Source organism: Mytilus trossulus, chromosome 4 (genome assembly GCF_036588685.1).
Source record: "Mytilus trossulus isolate FHL-02 chromosome 4, PNRI_Mtr1.1.1.hap1, whole genome shotgun sequence".
Taxonomy (NCBI): Eukaryota; Metazoa; Mollusca; class Bivalvia; order Mytilida; family Mytilidae; genus Mytilus; species Mytilus trossulus.
The window spans coordinates 76,688,968-76,713,005 of record NC_086376.1 but is presented as its reverse complement, the minus strand read 5'-3'; the positions used below and the strand labels follow the sequence as shown (position 1 = coordinate 76,713,005).

Genomic DNA, 24,038 nt, shown 5'->3' with positions numbered 1-24,038 from the left:
CCTTATAACATGTAATCAATATCCTGAGTTAATCATATTGTCTGTCTTACAATTTAATATCTATCTGGCTTTGGCAATATAAACTTAAGTATTAAGGTATATTTTCAGTTCCAATATACAATGAAATAATTGTTTATCTCTTTTTCCGTCTACAATAGCAGTAACTTCTGGTAATAAAGATGAAGCACCTGCTGAGAAACTCCTAATGTTTATCTTAACTGTTATTTGAAGAAAACAAATAGACCATATTCTTTTTTCTTCTTTAGAAGATTTCTTTTATATTTGTTTTAAATCAACTATAAGTAAACAAGATGATAAGAACTTGAGACAAAACATAAAAAAGTCTTTTATCAGACACAAATTGATTCAATAATGATTCAGTCAACATTGCAAGATGGGATATGAAATTCCAATGATTTCAGCAAGACTTCATATTTTTTACTTATAATATCCATATTTGGTATCAGCATTTTCTATTGAAAACTATGAATTATATTTTGCATGATTTTTCCAGATTTAGCCTATACTTTTTAGATTTGAAAACAAATAAATTCAATAAAATACAAACATGTGGTTAATACTGTCAGCAGAAAAAATAACCATCTATTTACAAATTACAATACAAATACTAAGCAGTGCAGAGTTTAGCAAAAATCATACGGCTTTCTGCATATATCAAAAAATGTACTTATTTATTTGGGAGAAGTTAAGGGTGTAAACTGTCATGTAATTGTACAAAAATAGAGTCATGTAATTCAACACTTATGAAATCAGCAAAAAAATCAGATCAAATAATCAAATAGCAGTTGAACAATGGTATAATGAAATACAACTCATTAAATGTAATGTTGAAATCAACTCAGTCATTTTGCAGTGGTTTTATCCATTGTTTGCCTTTTAAAACACAAAAATCAGAATAGAGCAGTAGGCGCCATTTTATTAGCGACTTTCCTTTTTGAATTTTCTTTTGAGTTCAATATTTTTGTGATTTTTCTTTATGCACTGAGCACTGAAGTTGTTTTTGAACAAAATTGATGTTTGGCAAACAATTTAAAGTATGAATTTGAATTCCCATGACATAAAGAAAGAGACTGTAGCTGTTTTGCATGTTACAATATGACAGTTGTATATCTAAATGTTAAATTTATTTCAGCTAACAGGCGTCCATGCACTGAATCAAAACATAAATTGGATTATAGAATTCAGACTTATTATATAGGACAACTATATATGTAAAGATTTATCTTTTTAAATCTTTACAAAAAGCTGGTCCTTTCAAAACAAAAGACAATTACCAATAATTCATTTGGTTTTAACTACCTTAGCATAAAACATTACAAAAGCAAGAAAAAGGGTGGGAAGAAAATCCTGAGATATAAAATCAATGAATAGACATATGTATGAACAAAAATCAAGATGCTTTGAGGTATATGACAGAAAATATACTACATTCAAAGACATATAAACATTTTTCTAATGATAAAAGTACAATAGAAAGAGTATAGTTGCACTGTGTTTTCTCTCTTTCACAATGATGAACATCATGCTGTGTCGCTGATTAAATTCATCTACTGTCTCCTACTCACAATGTTTTACTGTCCATTTTGATGATACTACTTGACTGTTAATAGTAATATTATTCTAATGCAATATTGGTTGTAACATTCATTTTGATTTAATAACAGGACAACTTCCATATTGATCATATCTGAATAAATAAACTCATCATAGATACCAGGACTAAAATTTGAATATATGCCAAACGCTGTTTTGTGCATTCAAGAGTAGTCATTGTTTGACTCATATTAAAATATATAAGGCAATGTTCTCTTTCAAATGTATTACAATATTGTATTTGAAGAATTGGTGGTACCAATGTTCTGTTTGATTGTCGCAATATCCTTTTTCTTGTAACACTCAAGTGTCATCTTGAAATGAATTTGCAACCATCAAATCACTAACTGATGCTTTCAAAACCTGCAAATACAATACTGTTATCTCTAGATGACCAGGAATGACATAGGAGACCCAATTTAAATAGACAGTTGTCACCTTCATTAAACTCAAAATGAATTAACAAAAACATAAGAATATTTGTACAACTTATCATGATTTACATGCAAAAGCTGAAAATCTTTTACGTTAAAAATTGTGAAACCTTTAACTACCTTGTCTTTGCCACTGCTTTAATGATTAATGATTAATGAAATTCCTTTGTCTAATTTGCCTCAAACATCAAATACATACATACTGTAGGTGACTTTTTAGAAAAAAGGCACAATGTTTTTTTTAGCAAATCTGGAAATATAAACCATGTTCTTTTTAAAGAAACAGGTGGTATTATCAGAGAAGTTGCAGTGTGGGAATATTTACATCATTCCTTAAATTTTTTTTTGTTTCCATATAAACCACATGTAAAGAATTTATCCAAAAATAGAGAGACTGTAGGTAGAATTGATAAAGCTTCCTTAAGAATCTTCTTGCTAATGATCTACTCCTGCCAAGCTTGTTGATTAATTATGCTACAACGGTGTTCTGCTAATGAGGATAACAGCTTTGTTAATGTGATAAAGAGCAAGGAAGGACTTCAAATGAAGGAAGATTTACTTTTTTTTTCATCCAGTGCAGAAATTAAACAGTATGGTGTTAATAATACATGGCAGTAATACAGATTTAATTAGAAAGATTAATGAATGGCTGGCTCTCTTGATTCCACTTGAATAATGTTTTCTGCAAAAGGAAGAATTAAAGCAGAAAGTTTACACTTTTAGACTCTGCAGTGTAAAAAATATACTATGAATCTCTCAATCGCACCTCTAATTAGGAAGATTTCAGATGTCCCTTGGGTGTTTATAAAATTGAACTTCTATTTTATCTTATCAAAATTAATCCTGTGTTCCATTTCAAGTTTTTGTCTTTATTGGGGTTCTTTTTAGTCTGACACTCAAATTTTAAAGTATCTGCTAAAAAAATATCCAGGTTTAATAAAAAGAAACTGATTATTTCAGAAAAAATACATATATCACAATCAAATGAATTTAAAACATATCAATTTACTATTTTCCAAAAAAAAAAATAGGGTTCTGAATTCTCCTTAAATATTATCAATGAATAATGCAAAACAAGTTCCTTTTTCAGATTTCTTATTTTTAGTGAAAACAGGAATAATTAGAAGTATTCATTCATTCCTATTCAATCCATACAATACAATTCTTTAGCTATATGTTAACACATAATTGATGTACATACAAATGTATTATGTTTATTTTGATCTAAACAATACCATTCATAGTAAAGAAATTAAAAATATCTACACATTTTATAAGAAATTCACCAGATTAAAGTTTTTAATCAATTGTGTATGATGAGTTTGATGAATTGCAGTCTTAAATGATTCAAAATAAAATCCTTTCTACACTATGACAAAACAAATTAAATTTGCGGAAAACCAAGAAAAATCTCTTTAATGATACAAAAGCTGACACTCTCAAATGTCTTGCATGCTAAATTGATTATCATTACTACATCAATCAAAATAACTTCATATTAATAATTGACCTATGGAAATATGTTCAAGGTCAAGTGAAACTGTTACACATGCATGAAAACCATACAAGACAAATATAGTGCTATATGAACTAACCTCAGCACACACATATCACCAGTAACATTAATCAATGCACTCAAACATTCAAGATCAAGGGCCTAATTTTAGAAGGACATGTACACCTTATTATGAAACCGTTGACCCCAAAAAATTACAAACTTTTTTCTAACAAAAAACAGACCATAACAAAAAAAATTATTCACCATTTAACAATGAAAATCATGTCAATACCAACACCAATATTCCAGTTTAACTGTTCTACAGACATAATGCTCATAGCCACTGAATAACTGATTTAAGCAAGAAATTCCAATACTGTTCATTGAACCATGATATTTTATAAGTTCATTTGGTACTCATGGTAAATGAAAACTTGTCAGAAGAGAAAAATTCTGTATGTAAGTTAACCATGAAAAAGTTCAGGTGACCTTAAACCATACAGCAATTTTATAGACTAAACATAGCTTACTTATTTATCATAGTGTTTGTAAGACTGACCTCATTCAAAATGTTTACTTTTGTAAGGCATTGACCAATAAACCTGATGTCAAGGAAAGTGATATATGACCATAAGAAACTTCAGGCCATAATCAATCAACACAAAGTATTGATTATTTAACTGCTCTGTTCAAATACTGAGTTATACAATTTGTTTTTGCTGTTAGCCTTGGATTGGTATCTTTTTGTTTCATAATCTCTAACATTTATTGCAGGCAATTACAAAATCTAAAATTGTAAAAGTCAATCAGGATCCAACTTTGATTATAACAAAAAAACATATAATGAGTTTCTTTATAAATGCTAATTTTTTCCAGAACAAGTAGCAAATTCTGCCAATAAAAATAAAAAAATGACATTTATGAAAAGTATCAGCATATATTCCTTATTTTTCTGTAAAACTTTTAAGAAATCTTTCAAAATGTTCATCATATATATATATATATATTATTTCAGCCTTTCAGGCACTTTTCATTTTTCTTATTCATTCACAGGAAATGGACTATTTATCATATTGGGCTTATTGCACTTTTTTCATTTATATCAAATTGCAAATAAGCAACTAATAAGTCTCTGACAGATATATGTAAAGGGCTACACAGTCAATTAATATTTAGATAATCTTTATAAAGAGAAACTAAGTCATTATTTCCCCCACCCCAAAAAAAAATCAATAAAAAAAAAATCCAAAACTCCTCGTACATTTTGACAGATAACAAAATGATAAGGGCTACAAACTCACTTGATATTAAAATCATCTTGATAAAGAGAAACTAAGTCATTATTCCCCCCCCCCCCCCCAAAAAAAAACAAACAAACAAAAAACCAACAAATAAATAAATCCAACACTCCTTAGTACATTTACAAATAAATCCATTCATTGACACTATCTACAACTACAAGCCACACTCACATATTGTTTAATCATACATAAAACTCTTTTTTAGGTTTTCTTGTGTTTTGAGGGTCACACACATATCTGATTTTATGAAGAAAAAAAACTTCAATCAAAATGAGCGTACATACAATCTAGTCTACTCATATAAAAAAGAAATTACACTGACCAATCAATGTTTCAAAAGATCATTTTTAAAGCATTCTCTGACACAAAGTCAAATACTACAGTCTATACATTACATTCCAGTGACGTAAATCTTAATATTGAGGACTTTAGAGCTACAATCTGACACAAAGTCAAATACAACAGTCTAAACATTACATTTCAGTAATGTAAATCTCAATATTGAGGACTTAAGAGCCACAATCTCAATGTAAATATCAACTAGTTAAGCTAACATTATAAATTTGTTCAAATGGCCTATTGCGAGTATATTTAAATTTTCTTTTGTATTTGAATTCATAATCTATCTATACAAGACAAAAAAAATCTAAGAACATCAAGTTAAAGTTGCAAAATAATATAACCTTCACATTTTTGGTAGCTAAAAGAATATCTTAAGATATGGCCGTGCACAAAAATATCACATTAAAGCCTTAATCAAGATATAACCTGAAAACCTTTTCCATATCAAGTCTCAATGTTAAATGTTATCATATATCTCAATATATAGATAATACTTGTGATCTTAATTAAGTTGTGACCTGGCACAAAGTTCCCACAGAAGAATACACATCCTCCTGTGATCTGGCACAAGTTGACATTACATAATGCTTATTTTTAGATTTGACCTCAGACAAAACTCATACAGCAACATAAGGAAGAGAATTTACTTGTAAACTCATCTTCATCATCATCCTCCTCTTCGCCATTTGCCTCAGCAGCAAGTTCAGCAGGAGTTTTTTTCTTTCGACCAACCCGACCTGCAGATTCCATTTGCTGCTTCAGTAACTCCTCTTCTTCCTGTTTCTTTTTAATGCCATACTGTAAAATAGGTTGGTATAAATAAACATAAGTTAATGCCAACATACTTCTTATCAAACCTCACTTGGTGTTTAGCAATTAACAATCAATCAATATAATCAAACTGGAATATTAATACAACCACATACTTCTAATCGAACCCCACTGAACATTAGGCCACCAACAATCAATCAATTTAAACAGACTTGAACGGCTGCTTAACAAATAACAGGCTATTATTTGAACTTGGAATTATTTTTAATTATGGAATTTGCTTGATTTCTTGTTATTGAAATTTTTAATAAATTCCATGTTTATTCTGTACTGAAATGTTCTGTGCTGCGCACAACACTTTCTATTACAAAGAAAATAGTATATTTTCAATAGAATGTACTGTGCCGCACACAACACTATATAACCAAAATACATTGTATGGAAAGTGTTATTAACCACTCAAAAGATTATAATACAAAATAAACATGGAATTTATTAAAAAAATTTAACACAAGAAATTATGCAAATTCAATAATTAAAAATAACTTTAAGTTCAAATAATAGCCTGTTAAATATACTTCTAATTAAACTTGATAGTTTGTGTACTGACATATGATCATTCAATGAAGAAAAACAGCACTATACTTCACATGAGGAAATGGCTAATCAAAAAATAGAACGTTAGTCAACAAAGCTGGGCATGTGAAAATTTACTACAATGTATATATGCAAAGGGCTATACTAATGAAAAGAGGGTGCGTCAAGAAAACCATTGTAAATCAAACTTTGATGCTGATTATCATTTTTATACTTAATGCTGAGATACAGAAAAACAATTTCATATTCTATCACCAATAAGCATAGGTAGCCTCTTACAGTAGCTATAAAACTGGATCCACTTTAGAGTATTATTAACGAAGCTTGTACAAGTTCCCCAAAGGTGTTTGTTTTCTATACTCATTCATATAGGTCTGCAGTTAGACTCACATAAAAGTTATGCTTGTCATACAAATTGTATTTAATGGTGGTGGTAATTACAACACAGACTGCCTCTAGATGTAGTGTAAAGGCTCCCTTGATCAATAGTCTTCAATCAGCATTTACAACTATACCACTATATGACAATACAAATTGCTATTTCTTTGAACCTTAAGCAGTATTAATATTTCTAAAGACTGAACTTTTGACAGAAAATCCATTTGAAATTATAGAAAAGACGCTTGACAGAATTAAAGATTGTAAGAAACTGGAACTTCGGCTAAGAGAAAAACAGGGAACAAAATATAAAAATTTGTCAGATTTGCCTTCAAGATATTGTAGAATTTTAATCAAAGGAATTAGAATGAGGAAATCTAGAACGAGGATTGAATGACGTCAAACAATTGCGTATAAGATTTACTGATGAATTGGTTCAATAGCTTAAGTCTGAGATAAATGAGCACACAAAAGCTTCTTGACATATATCTTGTTCTCATTAATATCCAAACAATAAGAAATTAGATCAGCTTACTACTTGAACCTATAATTGCATCTCAATGTGAAAATTAGAATTAAAACAAAGAAAATAAAGAGTGGTTCATCTGCACTGTACACAAGTAAGAATAGAGATTAACACCAAGCACTGCCTAGTAGAACAGCAATATTTCATGGAAAGAGATTAATACCTAAATAGAAGAATAATGAATTCAATAATCAGTCTTCACTGCTATTATAAACTCTACTCTACTATTCCATATCACAGCTTTGTGACATCAAATATTCAATTATATTGACCTGACATACAACCTTTGACCAAAACTGATTATTGACATCATTATGTTGAACCTGACAAGTCTCTTTAGGTTTGCAAAGAAAAACACACAAATGCAATCTGATAAATTAACAAATTTGCAGAATGAAATGTTGAATTTATACTTTTTAGTTAAACATAGTACTTCTGGTTGGAATAATGTCATTACTCAAGAAAAGACAATTGTTTTAGCCAAAATTCACCTTTACAAAAATGGTTTGGCAAATAAAAATGTCTGACTCTACCAGCAAATACCTTATCTCGTATGGACTGTCTCATAGTTTCTCGTTCTTCTTCCATTTTTCTGTGTTTTTCTTTCCTTTTTTCCTCTGCTTCTCTCCTTGCTTCTTCAATCTCTGGATCTTCACCTGTATCCCCATCCCCTTCTTTACTTTCTTCATCTTTATCACCTAAAGCACCTGCAAATATATTTAAGATTTATATATATTATACACTGGAAAAATGTAGAATGGATTATATAATATGCAGAAAAAAAACCCACTGCAACTCATGTATTTCAATCTGTAAAGATATGAAAACTTTGAATTAAGTGTATTTTTTTAAGATTTTTATTGCATTTTTAAAAATATTTTATCAAGGATTTTTTATTTACTACAAGCACTTTAAATAGAAAGTTTTGTTGGTTGATCATGATGGTCTAAACAAACACTGATTTGAGAGAGGAACAAGCAACCTGAAAATGATCTTACAATGAGTTTTTTTTTCTTTTCAAAAACTGAAAACTCTGTTTACAAAATATAGCAGACCTCAGTATAACTTGTAGCAAATACAACACTTTTGTTTTCTTCAAAGTGCAGCAGCTGATATTAGAAAGTAGGAAAACTTGTTTTCTTTATCAGGTATTATATAATGAGCTTGTATTTAGCAATTGGTTTCATTCCTTGATATGATTTGTTTGGTCTATTATTCAAGTGCAACGTATTACCATAATGAGTTTTTTTCTGAAATTATTGTTTTGTATGTCATTTATTCATTCCATTGATTGAGTTTAGCAGTCACAAAGTTGATAAATTACTTTAAAATGTAGTTCAACCTGCCAATTATTTATGTGCTGACCAAAACTAGCCATCATATTTTAAATAAGTAATATCTTTCTGTTGCGTGTGTGTGTGGTTTTTTTTTTTTTTTTTATCTCATACCATTCAGAATTTAATTTTGATGGCAGAATTAGATCATTGAGAATGACTCTCTGTAAAGAATGTATTCACATTTTTTTTAACTTGGCATGAAATATAACTTTGCATATTTAGACATACTGTAAACCAACTTATTTTTCGCGGATACTTTATTTCGCGTTTTACCCTTTCTTGACCTCTTCGCGGCTATTTAATTTTGCAATTTTCTGATTGTTTGATGAAGTTTATTTAGAAAAGATTCAAGTTTTACATATTCGCAACGATTTATATTCGCGTTCTTCTTCTACTCGCGAAAGTCGCGAAAATAAGTCGCTCGCGAAAATAAGTTGGTTTACAGTAGTTGAAGGCCCTTTGATGACTTTTAGCAGTTTGGTTTTGTTCTTTAGTGTCATTTGGTTACCACCTCATTGACTTAAACCCACATATCCTTTTTATTTATTCAAATATTATTATTTTCTGCCTGAAAAAAATGTATTATGATTTTTCCGTCTGAAAAAAATGTACTAATATCCATGGCATGCAATCATAATGACTGTGTAATACTATATTCAATAATCTACAATGTCAACCACAAACATGTGATGAAAAATAATATTGAACAATCAATGTTTATTCCAACAAATGAAACAATAACCACATTTTCTCGCAATATCTAAGAGCAAATTATTGTACAAATCATCAATCAAGTCAGAAATTCACTAATTTGTCCATAAACTGACAAAAATAAATTTACCATTATAACAAGCAGTTAAATGTTAGAACTCTGGGGAAACATTTGAGAACAAATTTGTGAAACTCATATTTGAAATGGGTATTTTTTTAAATCAAACTACCACAAAAAGTTGCCCACTGGAAAAGCAATCATGCTATATTTAATAATATGATCTACAATACATTTCATTTTTAGATTGAGAGTGCTATCAATTATTCTGCTTTTACAAAATCAAATAAACTGGCATGTATGTATCTATATATATGAAATTCAAATCTGAAGTTTCTAACATCAACATCTTAGCTTGAATTAATTTCTTTTTTGCAGAACAGTGTTTGAATATTTTATTGACTAGCTCAAATAAAAAATAAAAGAGGAATGTGTCTCCTGCCCCTGATCAAGCTTTCAATTTACTCAGTTAAAAAGGGAATTAACTCTAGAATGGTATGCAACTTCCTGTCCTAATATGAACTGTTGTGGTTCTGAGGATTGTAAATAAATTTAATCAAATTTGTGCCAGGCAAACTTAAGTCAAGAGTGTGGAAACAAAAATGGGACCGACTGAACATTACCTCAGATGGAAAGGCTGAAATATGTTAGACAGATAGTCAAGGGGGTTACACTTAATGACCCTGTTACCTATAGCATGGCCATACAAATCATCTACAGCTAGAGTATTTAATCTTGGCTGGTAATTGCTGTCTTATGTTGCAGACTAGTTAATGAACAATAGAACAATAGAACAAGGTTAATGAACGACAGTCAATTAGAGATGAGAACAGGTCACTTAAAAATATATTGGTGAAAAGATGAAAGATTAAAAGATTGTTTGAGAAAGTTTAATAAAGTTTAATTTATTTGTTTATATATTTTATGTCCTTAATCTAAGTTCCTGTAATATTAAAATGACAAAGGTCTACCTTTCCCACAAGAGCTCAGCATGCTGTCATTTACAAAGGTCTTTAAGTATGTGTTTAATTATATTATTTATAAGTACACTCTGTCATTTAGTCCTTGTCAAAAAAAATCTTTATATATGTAATCTAAGATTTGATGCTATTCAAAAATGATAAAGGTCTTCCTTTTTTATAGAGGGCATGACGTCATTTGCAAAGTTCCTTCAGAAATTATGATAATTTTTAATTTAGAAGAGCAATTTGTAAAGAAGTTCTTGTCAAGAAAAGGTTAAAATATATAAACAAAAACATTTTATGTAAACTAAGAGTAAATGATAAAGGTCTTCCTTCCTCATAGGGGCATGACGTCATATGGAAAGGTCTTTCAGTATGTGTTTAATTTTTTGATTTATAACAGCACTTTGTCAAGTACTCTTTATTAAAAGGTTATAATACATTAGATAAGAATCAATCTTTTTATATAAACAATGACTTTGATGCTGTTAAAATGATGAAGGTCTTCATCTCTGATAAGGGCATGTCGTCAAATACAAAGGTCCTTCAGCAATAATGATGATTTTTAATTTACAAAAGCAATTTGTAAAGTAGTCCTCGTCATGAAAAAGTTGAAATTAAAACCCAATCTTTTCATAAATCATAAAAAGACTTTGATGCTGTTAAAATTGTAAAGGTCTTCCTCTTTCATAGGGGCATGATGTCATATGCAATAGTCTTTCAGCATTGTTTATAATTAATTAATTTTTAAAAGCACTTTGACAAGTAAAGGTTAAAGTTTCTAAAAAGTCAATTTTTTTTTTATATTTTATGTAAGACTTTGATGCTGTTATTATAACACAATGAAGGCCATAACCCTCTAATGAAGGCCATAACCCTCTAATGAAGGCCATAACCCTCTAATGAAGGCCATAACCCTCTAATGAAGGCCATAACCCTCTAATGAAGGCCATAACCCACTAATAAGGCCATACCCTCTAATGAAGGCCATACCCTCTAATGAAGGCATTTAAGGTCATTTATAAAAGTTCTTAGGAACACTTTGTAAACATGGTAAAGTACATGTAAGTCAATAAAATAAACTTTTATGGAAATTTTCATTTTCTTGTGAAAATGTTAACAGCTAAAATACAAAAAGTCATTAACTATGCCCCCCCCCCACTCCTGAAATTACTCTTGTATGGCAACATATGTGCCTACCCATGGTCTTTTCTCATTTCTGAACATCAGAAAAATTCTCACAAATGATAGAACCAATAAATGTGCCAAAAAAAAAGCAGTCTAATGGGTTTGACTTTAAATAAAAGATAATGATCTCTAGAAACATGGAACCAATTGAAATCTAACTGGCCTTATATGTTTCTATGAAGCCCCTGAAATAAGTTGTGACTCTGTTGCTAATTGCAATTCATCAAGAACACCAACTGAAGTCAAAGTTTACAGTCAAATTTATGGAATTTACATTTTGCTTTACATTTCAAAAATAGATTTCTTGAAAGGAAAACATAACATGTAGATATGTCACGATGGGAAGATATGCATAATATAATTACCAAGTGCCACTTAATGTTGGTCTATTGAAAAGACTAGCTTTAGAGGGGGTGAGGTTCAAAAGGGGTTCAAATTATTAGATATTTAAAAATTACTCCACTAATTGATACCAGACTTCCAAGATGTATTCCTGAGACTATTGTTGGTTGCTTAATGTCCAGTGGCAAATAGTTCATGCATGTACAGGACAATCCTGCAATGGTTTAATCAAATTCTCCACACAACAAAATACATTACGATATGACATTAGCAACTAATATCCAGATGGCTGACAGAGACACGAGAAAGGGGTGGGGTTGAACTTTCTTTTTTTCTGGTCTTAGCCCCAACCATCCTTTAAATGACTTACATTTTCAAAATTTTGCAATGCATTATAATTGTATATACAGTATGTCAACAAAAGACTTTTTTTTCCAAAATATTTAATATAAAATCAAAATTGAAAATATTAAGGGAGAACAAACACCAAAAGAACATCAACAGTAACTCAGCCTTAGAGAGAGTTGCACCCTCAGCTTAAGAATATAATTTAATGAATTGAAAATTTACAGACAAAACATATTATTATAAAACTGTCCATAACCAAAGCATTGACCACCCAGGGGATTTACATGGAGGTGAGGTTTGTACAATATGTCTTAATGAAAGTAACAGCAAAATGGTGAAATCATACAAAACACATACATTTATAACACTTAAAATTCATTATCTGCTTGTAAAAAAAAAATTTAATTTTTTAAATTTTCTCCTTTTAATTGAAAAACCAAAGGATATGGGATATCCATCTATGACAAAATACCAGTACACAGCATAAGACACACAATAAGCAAAGGAACAGCACTTCTATAGTTGTTGTTTTTTTTTTTGTTTTTTTTTATCTCAAAGTCACAGTGAGACCTTCAACACTGAGTAAAAACACTTTCACCTCACTACAAGTGTAAGACAGTCCAAAGGCTTGAACAGAATTCTAGCAAAAGTAAATTTGGGTAGACTTTGTTTGTCCAGGCAATGTTTTAAATCAGCATAAAATACTCTTATTTTATTCTATTAACACCTTTAAAATATGCATTGTCACCTCAAAGTTACCTTGCATGAAAAAACAGATACAAACAATTAACACACAGTAAATTAACAAATAAATAAAATTTTAACTGATGAACAAATCAGAATTATAAAAACTCATCAACGGAAAAGTTTGGATTAACATAGATTTAGGGAAATGTGAAGAAAACATACTTATATAGCACCTAATTTTCAACACTTTAAAGCATTATATTGTTGAATTAAAAAAAATGCTTCATAACAAAAATGCAATGAAAGTGGTACCCAACACCTTCACTAAAATTAATTTGGCTTGTTTAATTTTCATATGAACCAACCAATTTATCAGAAAAATTACACTGGTTATATAGCAGTTTGACAAACACTAATTTTGATCATTGAGAAGCTCAGTAATCCCTTTTTTTCCTGCACACATTTAAATTAAATATTTTGCAAAGTTTTTTAATTTTGTATTATATAAAATTTTCATGCACTGGCAAAAATAGTTTCGAGACATTATTTCAACTCACCCTTTTTTTCCGTTACTATACTGTTAAACAAATTCATTTGAAAATATTTCTACGTATTCACAACACGTTTAAGGTAAACAAACCAAGTGTAAATAAACTTTACCACATATTGTTTTCCTTAACATATAATAACAATCTTTGCAAAATCTTCGTCTCTACTTTATATAGAAGTATAATTACGTCAATTCATTCAATGGTGCTAATTTTATTTATTTTTAGTTTGTTGATTCCTTGAAAAATCTACATGAAACTAGATTTTAACTCCTGTATCTATACCTTCTTTGAAAATCAGTTTTTGTTGATGAAAATTCTGATTGAGTTTTTAGTGCCATTTAATTTCATTTTTTGATGGAAAGGTTATTCTCCAATCTATGCAGACCTGCCACCTATCTCAATTTTTGTGCGGTATCATACTGATTTTCATCCCTCAACCCAAATTCCGATATCCAGATCGTAAAGTAAGTAAAAATCTTGATTTTCAAAAAAAATATACTATCAGACTTCCTGAACTTTGTTTTTTTCAAAAATTAAACACTCTTTTGTCCGTGTTTCACCGTCCTTTCTACTATAGCCCTTGCAACAATGTTTTATGGCTTACAGGATAAAAAAAATAAAGATAACTCATTTGTACCTTAAACCGTAAGGATCAGAATTAGGTCATGATTAAAATTGGTGGTTTTAGAGGAGAAGATCTTTAAAAAAGTTATGTACAACTGATGACAATAACCCAAACTGATAGCACCTTTGGTCCAGAAAACTAAATTGATCTTAAATCAATACTGTGAGATGGTCCAGGTAAAAAAGATGGAATATTACGAGTTCCACAAAAATAAAGAAAATGTTGTGAAAAACAAGATGTTCTACCTAGCCAAACTGTTTTATACTATTAGTCAGCAATTTTTACAACATGTAAAATGAAATTAGCAATTTATGAGTTTGTTGCTTATGATGGGCTTTTCTGGATTAACATTTATCAGGAAGGCTCATACCCAAAATATTGCAAACCTTGAATGCTGTATTATCTATCTTAACATGTGGAGAGTTATATGATAAAAAGGGGCATAAAACATAATAAAATATTTCAACATCATGTTAGCCTGATGCAGTTGGAGCCTAGGTTTTATCAATTTATCAACTGGGAATTTAATTTGTAAGAGTATATGTTATAAATCAAAGGCCATTAGCCAGGTTTTTCAAGGGGAGGGGGGGTATTTGGACTCATGAACTCGACTTTAACAGTCACAATTTGAAAAGAATGTTGACTTTAACAGTGCTTATTTGGTTTCAAAAGGGGGGGGGGGGGGGTAGTCCAAACCCCGAAACCCCCCTGGCTACTGATATGAATCATGTCAATAACCAAGCATCAACTAGTTTGCTGACCTTTTCATGTTATTGTTGATAAAAAAAAAATGTTTCTCAACTTTGCTTCCTCATTAAATCACTAATAATTTAAATTGTGCTATCTCAATATATCTAAATCAAATTTGATTGGTCAGATGGAAATAACACAATCTGATATTACTGCAACTTCTTCTTCTAAATAAAACCCGAAGAAGCAATTAAGGAAAGTACAATACATTTGATTACATCCACCAAAGGTCTGTCTGAAAACTGTGACCTGGAATTTGGAATATACTTGATACTTGATTATTTAAGACACTTAGTCACAAGTATTTAGCCTACATATTGCATAACTGGGTAAGAAGAGTAAAGACGTCAGGATGAAAATGTGTGAATTTATCATATCTCCATAAATGATCCTTGACATGATACTATTTGTAATCTTTGCCATATATAGTAAAGATATATCTTAAGTGCTAAGTTGGCTCTTTTTAAATGCTAAAATGAGTGTAGAATTGACACACTTAAATAGTTTGACTGTGTTAACAGGATCAAGGTGAAACAATAAATAAGCGATAATTAGGCTGGCTGTGTTTCAAGGATTTAAATTGACTGGACACATGTTAAGTTTTTTAAGCCAAGCTTTTATTAAGATATATAATCTTTAAACTGATAATAACTCCACGTAAATGAAGGCAAGGGCAAAGGAATTATCAAGTTTGATAGTCAAACGCTGGCTGTTGGCCATGTGGGATGAACCTCATACTAGGTACTTTAAGGATGAGTTTGATTTTAAAAGTGTGATTGAAATTGGACCAATAATTTGAGAGAATATTTTTGGGAAAATCTTATGCCATATTAAGGTGATAATGGACACCTTGTGATGGCAATATATCACATGGCCCATTGAGGATTTAAAAAAAGTTATTTAAAATCATTTAATTTTGATGTCTATAAGGTTCATAATACTCAAAGTATGTTTGATTTTCTGAGTTCATGCTACATTGCAATGTCTTTAAGATCTGGATGCGAATAAGTGTTGATTAATTGCTTTAGAGCACACGGATTCCTAGAAACTTGTCAGTAACATCTAAAACCCATAATGTAATGGACAAAAAAATACAGAACCTTCATTATTTCAAACATAAAATTCAATCAGGAATATGCTTTTCCATTATGCAGATTAATAAAATGATCTCATAAATTTCCTTTATGGTAAAACACATGACACCCTAAGTAATTTCTCAGCAGGAAATGACAAATAAGTGAGATACACATGCTAATGCAATATGCTGCTTTTGACAGCACAGGGAACATGAATGACCGACTTTTGATAACACAAATGAATACTTGTTGGACTATACTTGCAAGACAATTAATGTTACACAATACTTTTCTGCTTAAATCAATTATGGTAGTGTACTGACACAAGGATTTTCATTTGTATTTAGCCCTTCAAAAAAAATTCAGTTTCAGATAAGAAAAAAACCCAACTATCTTCCAAAGTGCCAAAAGACAGATTATACCAAAGAGGTAATTATCATAAAAACAGACCATAGGTCCATGACCCCCTTTTTCCAATAAAAAAATAATGTTGAAAAGACAAACAAACCCGTCAAAATAGTAGGTGCTCTGAAATAGGAACCTTTTGGTATTATTGTAATCATACACACCACATTTTTCAATATTGTGTCAAATTAAATTGCTAAAAATGTTGTGTTGTAACTCATGCACTATGTAATTCATTTGGTGAAAATCAAACTTCAGAAACAAATTAATGAAATGTGTCAAACAACATATGAAAACTGTTTTAAAGTTGTTGTTTTTGTTTACTTGATATGTATAAATTGGCTGGAAAATCGTAATAGATTGATGGGAATAGCCCAACAGCATGCTCCAATTCCCTTTTCTATCATAATTCAGAAAATGTGAACAACAATAAGTATGCACCAAATTTATCCAAAAAACTCCACAAATAAAACTGTTTTTTCTAACTTAAGCTATTTATCATGCTAAAATGTCTTGACCTTTTATAACTTACCAGTTTCTAATTATTATTCTTGATCACAATTGATATTGCAGCAAAATTAGAAACATAAAGAAATAACAATTTCATTACATAATGAAAAACAATAATTTGTATACATGGTATAGGAATTAAAGTATCAGAAATTCTGTAAAAAGTAAAGTTAGATTTTGTAACTTTGTTGCAACTCTTAATCATTGAGCAATAAATTAAAAGTAAAAGTAAATAAAATGATGTTTGTAGACTGCTCAATGCATCAGCATCTCCATTTTAATAGAAAAATAAAATGGGCACATCTGTATTATTTAATCATAATCAGTTTCAAATATAAAATCAAACAATATAACTTAAAAACTTCTTTCTTCAATTTCTTTTTTTTAAAGCTTAACACTACTTCCTTACAATATTTATAGGGCAGCATGCTTTGGTATTCTGAAATCTTATTGTTTTAATATTTGAAAGATCAGATAATTTATTCTAAACTCTATATTTTTGATATTTGAAAGGTCAAATATTTAATCCTTAACTCTATATATTTTTTTATTTTCCATATGCTTAGAAGACACTGTATAAATAAAATTGAGAATGGGAGAAGGGAATGTGTCAAAGAGACAATAACCCTATAGCTATCAAATAGCAGAAAACAGCCATAAGGCCACCAATGGGTCTTCAACACAGCGATGAAATCCGGCACCCAAAGGTGGTCTCTTAAGCTGGCCCTAAACAAAATAGGAACTAGTTTAATGAAAAAGGACATAAAACTCAAAAAACATATAAATGAACTAAAACTAAAAAAACAAATAACACTAACAAAGTTCATTACATTTGCTTACATAATGATCTTTAGTTTTATCATTAATTCAATTACATACGAACTTACCGCCTGTTGCAGCTGCATGGTTTGAATAAATTAAATTTCCGTGATTAAATTAAATTTTAAATTAAGAGCTTTAATACATTTAATCATATGGTAAAAATTTCAAGAAAATCATATGGTAAAAATTTCAAGAAAATCATATAAATATATGTGTAAACATGATTACATTCAGTTTATGCATCTAATATATCTAAATTTCTTCCCGATACCTTATTTCAAGACTATAAAGTGTGGACATACTATTTTTTTTCACCCTCATTTTGCCTATATCAATATATATCCTGTTGTAAATCCAACATGTACACTGTTTAATCAATTATGACACAAGATATTTGTCACATATGGCAATTGAAAACAGAAATTGTTATAAAACTTGGATTTCAATTAGTGACCTTTCAGCTTTCTCTATATGATATTATAAATAAAACTTTGTAGTTTTGGTACAGAGGAACGAAGGATTTTCTAGACTGTCCTTTATCTAGAATTTTCAAACCCAATGATGGAGTTTGTATACGTTATTACGTTTTCTAAGAAGTAGACCTTTTCCAACAAAAGTCTACACATTGAACAAATATGTTGGTAACCTAAAGGTCAACAATCAATACTCATGTAAAAAAACACATTGACATAATCACAAATATTACTATGAAACATTGAACAATGTTAGTCGTAAACAAATGCAGTCAAGTCAGGTGATGTCTTCATGCATATGACAGGTATTCGACACAGGTTTCTTATAGCATAATTAGGAACCAGGATTCATAAGGCTTCATTTTGATGCACCCACAAGTCTATGTAAATGATTATAGAACTGTATGAAAAGGTTAATCATGATTAAGGTATGAAATGTATAATCATGATTATATGAATGAAATGTATAATCATGATATGTATATGAAATGGTTACCGGTAATGTATGAGATGTTTAATCATGATTTGATGTGTGAAATGTTTAATCATGATTGCACAAATAAAATGTTTAATCATGATTACACTTATAAAATGTTTAATTAACATGAATGTTTCAGTGAAAGTTGTGATCTGGATAACAAATATTAATATGACAGCCTTGTAAACATGGTTAGTAATGACAGTCATGGTGATAATAATAAATAGAAATTAACAACCATGACACATGTAAGCTACAATCATTCACACCTGAACCAACATTATAAAACTTATATATAAACAGCCTTCTTGGCACTCACACCACATCTTCCTATATCTATTCTATAATATTTAGTACATGTTTATTGAAAGAGAGAAAAAAAAAGAAATGAAATAGAGAAGAGAATCAAAGACAAAGTACTGAAGTACTTAAAATCAGGTGACCGCAAATTCATGAGGATGGTCAAAAGCATGTGTCACAGAAAAAAATCACACCTCTATACCTGAAATGGAGGTAAATGTACAGAGATTTTTTTCTTCAAAGACAAGTTTGTGCATGGATGATGAATAAATGACAGGAAATTTAACCTCACACTAATAGATATTATATTGTAGTGATACAAATCAGTATACACTGGTGTGTTGTTATATATTACATTCATATAACAGTTATATGTATATATAATTTTCATCCATTTGTATATCATTCTATTCTACATTTGTAATAAGATTGCAGTGCAAATGCATGGTGGACACTCTTCTGTAAAAATTTGATTTTTCTAAAAAGATTGGATATGAGTAGGCATTCATATTTTTCCGCAAAAAAAATCTTCCTTGCAGAATTACTGGTCCTCCAGTCATGCTTCAGTGATTTCCTTTATAATCAATCAAATTCTTTCCTTCAAAGGGGGGCCCTGAATCAGCCTATGCGATAAGGAATGCTATTTTGCACTTGTTAATATTGGTGTAGTTATCATGTTCATAGGTTGGTTAAAAACCTAAAATGAATGTTACACAATGGAAATCTAGGCAATAGCAATACACTGGAATGCCCTCATGGTCATCGGCTGTAAAAATGTAATTGAAACATGTTTACAATAAAAATTATCAATGTTACTAGTAAATAACATCTGTTGTAACATGTTCTTTTCTTTGACAAGTAAAATTGATTTCCATTTCAGTGTGAAATTTCAGCTGAAACTTGAAAGGTGTTACTACGAAAACAAATCTTACAGGAAAGAAAATAAGGGAGACAATCTAATGATCAAATATGATGGAATGTTGAATCTATTTACAAGTGAAACTGTGAGCTATTGCTCACTGATGATACCCCCGCCGCAAGTGGATAATATTAATAGTGTAAAGATATGCAAGTGTTCGGTAAACAGGAAGTTGTAGAATGATGAATCTGAAAACACATCACACGGTATAGCTGACTTATATAAATCCTGAAACCAAATTTCAGAAATCCTTGTATTGTAGTTCCTAAGAAAAATGTGACGAAAATTTTCAACTTGGCTATCATGTGTAAAATCATACAAGTGTTCGGTAAACAGGAAGTTGTCAAGTGATCAATCTGAAAACACATCACACGGTATAGCTGACTTAGATAAACCCTGAAACCAAATTTCAGAAATCCTTGTATTGTAGTTCCTGAGAAAAATGTGACAAAAATTTTCAACTTGGCTATCATGTGTAAAATCATACATTGTTACATCTTTTGACATCGGACTCAGACCTCTCTTGAACTGAATTTTAATGTGCGTATTGTTATTCTTTTACTTTTCTACATTGGCTAGAGGTATAGGGGGAGGGTTGAGATCTCATAAACATGTTTAACCCCGCCGAAATTTTGCGCCTGTCCCAAGTCAAGAGCCTCTGGCCTTTGTTAGTCTTGTATGATTTTAAATTTTAGTTTCTTGTGTATAATTCGGAGTTTAGTATGACGTCCATTATCACTGTACTATTATGCATATTTTAGGGGACAGCTGAAGGACATCTAAGGGTGCGGGAATTCTCACTACATTAAAGACTCATTGGTTGCCTTCGACTGTTGTTTGCTCTATGGTCGGGTGGTTGTCGCTTTAACATATTCACTATTTCCTTTCTCAATTTTAAGTGTTCGGTAAACAGGAAGTTGTCAAGTGATCAATCTCAAAACGCATCACACGGTATAGCTGACATATATAAATGTTGATACCAAATTACAGAAAGGGTGGATGTGTAGTTCCTGAGAAAAATGTGACGAAAGTTTCATGGGACGGACTGACGGACTGACAGACAGAGGTAAAACAGTATACCCCCCATTTTTAAAGCGGGGGTATAAAACTGACAGACAGAGGTAAAACAGTATACCCCCCCTTTTTTAAAGCGGGGGTATAATAATGTATATTCAATCTATGTGGAAACCATAAGTTCTGTCGTTACATTATAAATTTAGATCCAAACAGAACAAAATCAGTTGACATTCAAACATGTTTTAAATGAAAAAGAGTTCCTAGACTAGAAATAAGATGTTCGAGCCGCAGGTGAGCTTAAAGACCAAGGAAAGTCAGAATATTCTGTCATATCTATTAAACCAATACAAGGCAATACAAAAGATCAACACGAGATACACTTTTCCCAGAATACAAATAAAGTTGGACAATATAAAACAGGTCTTTTGGGAATAGTCAACAATGTTTGAAATGGACAGCAATATCCTAACTTTGTCATTTAATCATACAGAACCAATTAGCTGGCCATGGCAATGTGAATTACAAATAGAATCAGTCATTATATTCAGGCGTCATGTATCTGAATGACTGGTATCGTCTCTATTCATCCTGGGATAAGTGAACTTGCGAGCTTCAAACTTCTCTTTAATTACGCTTTGTATATGAAATTTCAGTGCAATACGGCTTTGACAAAGTTTTAAACATTAGGCCCATTGTATCTAAAACAGCATTGAATTCCATTTATTTAACCAATGTAATCAGAAAAACACAAACTATTGATCCTACTATTCTACAATTGCTGTATTAGGAAAGCTTTGTTAAAGAAGACAGAAAATCTGTACAATCAAACCATTGCAAACATTCATTCAAAATTTAAATAACCTTAAAAGGACAGAAGAAGACCATAAAGGTCACAAATGTCCAAGGACGAACAGAAATCAAATATTCATTTCATACTGAAGGAATAAATAGAATGGGTCTTTCATTAATCTCTGAATGACGAAGGATGACAAAAGAATGATGCCACATAAGCTCAAAAGCTCACCACTTGTTGCAAGATCCTGAAGTTCCTTAGAACTACTTAAAACAAGGAATTATTTGAATCTGGAATAATTTTGAGTTTTCGAAAATTGATAAGAAATGTATAATGAAAACTAACCCAACTATATATGGTTAGCGATGTGTGCATGACTACTGTTATATTTAATTTCACTGATACTTAAATTATGAACTAACTAACCCCCTTAGCCATGCATGCATGCATGCATGGCTAACCCTCTTTAGTTGGGTAAGCTTTCATCTTATATTTCGAAGAATTCAAAATTATTCCAATCTAAATAACTCCTTGTTTTAATATTTGCTGACATGTGACCTTACCACTAAATTACCAATAGACAAAAACAAATAAGAAAGTCAGAAGGCATTACAAAGATAGCTGAAATGCATGATTCGACATACAGTTCTTCAAAGACATCCAAATTATCATATAATTTTGGTCAATACAATTTCCAATAAATATTGTACAAAAATCATTCAATGGATGGAAGATCTCTTATTTGATTAAGGTTTTGTTAAGCAGTACTTTAAATAAGTAATTTGTAGAAATTCTGTGGCCAAGAAGGAAATAGATCAAATGTAAATACTTTAACTATGCCCAAACTGTTTTGTTGTATACTATGGATTCATTTATTTATAAGGGTACCAATTCTTGTGGAAGGAGGATACATTGTATTTTGGTCGATACTTCATTTTGTGGTTTTGCCAAAGGCTGCATACGTCAAGGCTATATAAAATGTATACTGAGTTGAACAGAGCATTGAAATTAGTCGTTCATATTCACCTACGAAATCCACAAAAATTGGTGTCCATAAATTATAATGAATCAATCGTAAGTCACAATAGTAAGAATTGTGTTGTTGCTATTTTGCAACAAGTATCTAGTAATAATTTACCTTTAACAGATTTCAGTTGATTGCCCACCATCTGCTTGGCAATAAAAGCTGCCATATTTCCTGGATTTGATGGTCAACAGTGGATATATTCTGCTTTACATATCAATATCTGAAAATAAATTAAAAAATATATTTTACCAAAAGTTTGATGGGAGTGTAAATTTAAAAAAATTATAAAGTGCTTTGACAATCACCACATGTTTTTGCCTTTATTTTGAACGAAAAGGCACATCTTTTCTGCTAGATTTCCCAAATATCTTTTCATGTCCTCTCATGGACTTCAAAGTGCATTATATTTTCCCATCTGTGCATCTGTCTGTCATGTCTCACAAATAGGGCTGTGTGATAGAACAGGTCAGCATAGTTTTCTAAATACACATCTACTTATATGTTATATTATAAACCCTGGCTCATAAAGCAATCACAACTTATTAACATACATTAGAGCTCTTCTATATTAGTTTGTTTAACACAATTGTGTTGCGTTTGCTTGCCAAGTTTGTATGAAGTCTTCTATTCCATTTAAATAAAAATTGACACAATGCTTACATAAATTTCAAATCAAGTGCAGCAGAGGCATAAAAAAACCAAACCTAAGTAGCATCAAGTTACAATAACTTGATGTACATAACTATAGTTTCTACATAGAAAACATACAAATGCATGATCAAATGAATACAAATAAAAAGCAGACTTACTATTAAAAAGCTGATGAAACTGATTAATTAAGTACAAACAAACCAATAAGTGACAGGTGTAATATTGGAGAAAGTCAATCAATTTTCCAATCAAAAAAGTCAATAAGCAATTAATATTTTATTCATAAATAATCACTGATAGCTATCTAAATATTAATGACCTATTATACTGATAAAATGTATCAATAAGTTCCAAGGCTCTCTATTACCAATTCTCATTATATGGATTAACTCCCTTTTGTTCACTTCCTATTTAGAGCTAAATCATGTTCTATTACTATTAACAAGTCAGATAATACTCAGAAACAAAACATTTTGCATGGTATAATATCTTGGCATCAAATGATGTGCACCAAATTTAAAATATGCATACAAATATGCATCATCTA

General features: G+C 30.4%; 1 protein-coding gene across 13 annotated transcripts in view; it reads right to left on the bottom strand.

The window, feature by feature from the left end:
- Positions 1-24,038, bottom strand: part of LOC134715993 (complexin-like) — a 100,523-nt gene that overhangs the window by 8,067 nt on the left and 68,418 nt on the right. For 5 of the 13 annotated variants that reach the window (XM_063578632.1, XM_063578631.1, XM_063578633.1 and 2 more), the window contains 4 exons: positions 22,952-23,060; positions 17,899-17,910; positions 8,005-8,168; positions 5,837-5,987 (listed from right to left, as the gene is read on the bottom strand). In XM_063578632.1, coding sequence (XP_063434702.1) covers positions 5,837-5,987; positions 8,005-8,168; positions 17,899-17,910; positions 22,952-23,006 — 382 coding nt within the window. In that variant the 5' untranslated portion in view covers positions 23,007-23,060. Of the gene's footprint in view, positions 1-5,836; positions 5,988-8,004; positions 8,169-17,898; positions 17,911-22,951; positions 23,061-23,649; positions 23,698-24,038 lie in introns of those variants that run through there. The other 8 variants (XM_063578637.1, XM_063578638.1, XM_063578639.1 and 5 more) reach the window with 5 other exon arrangements.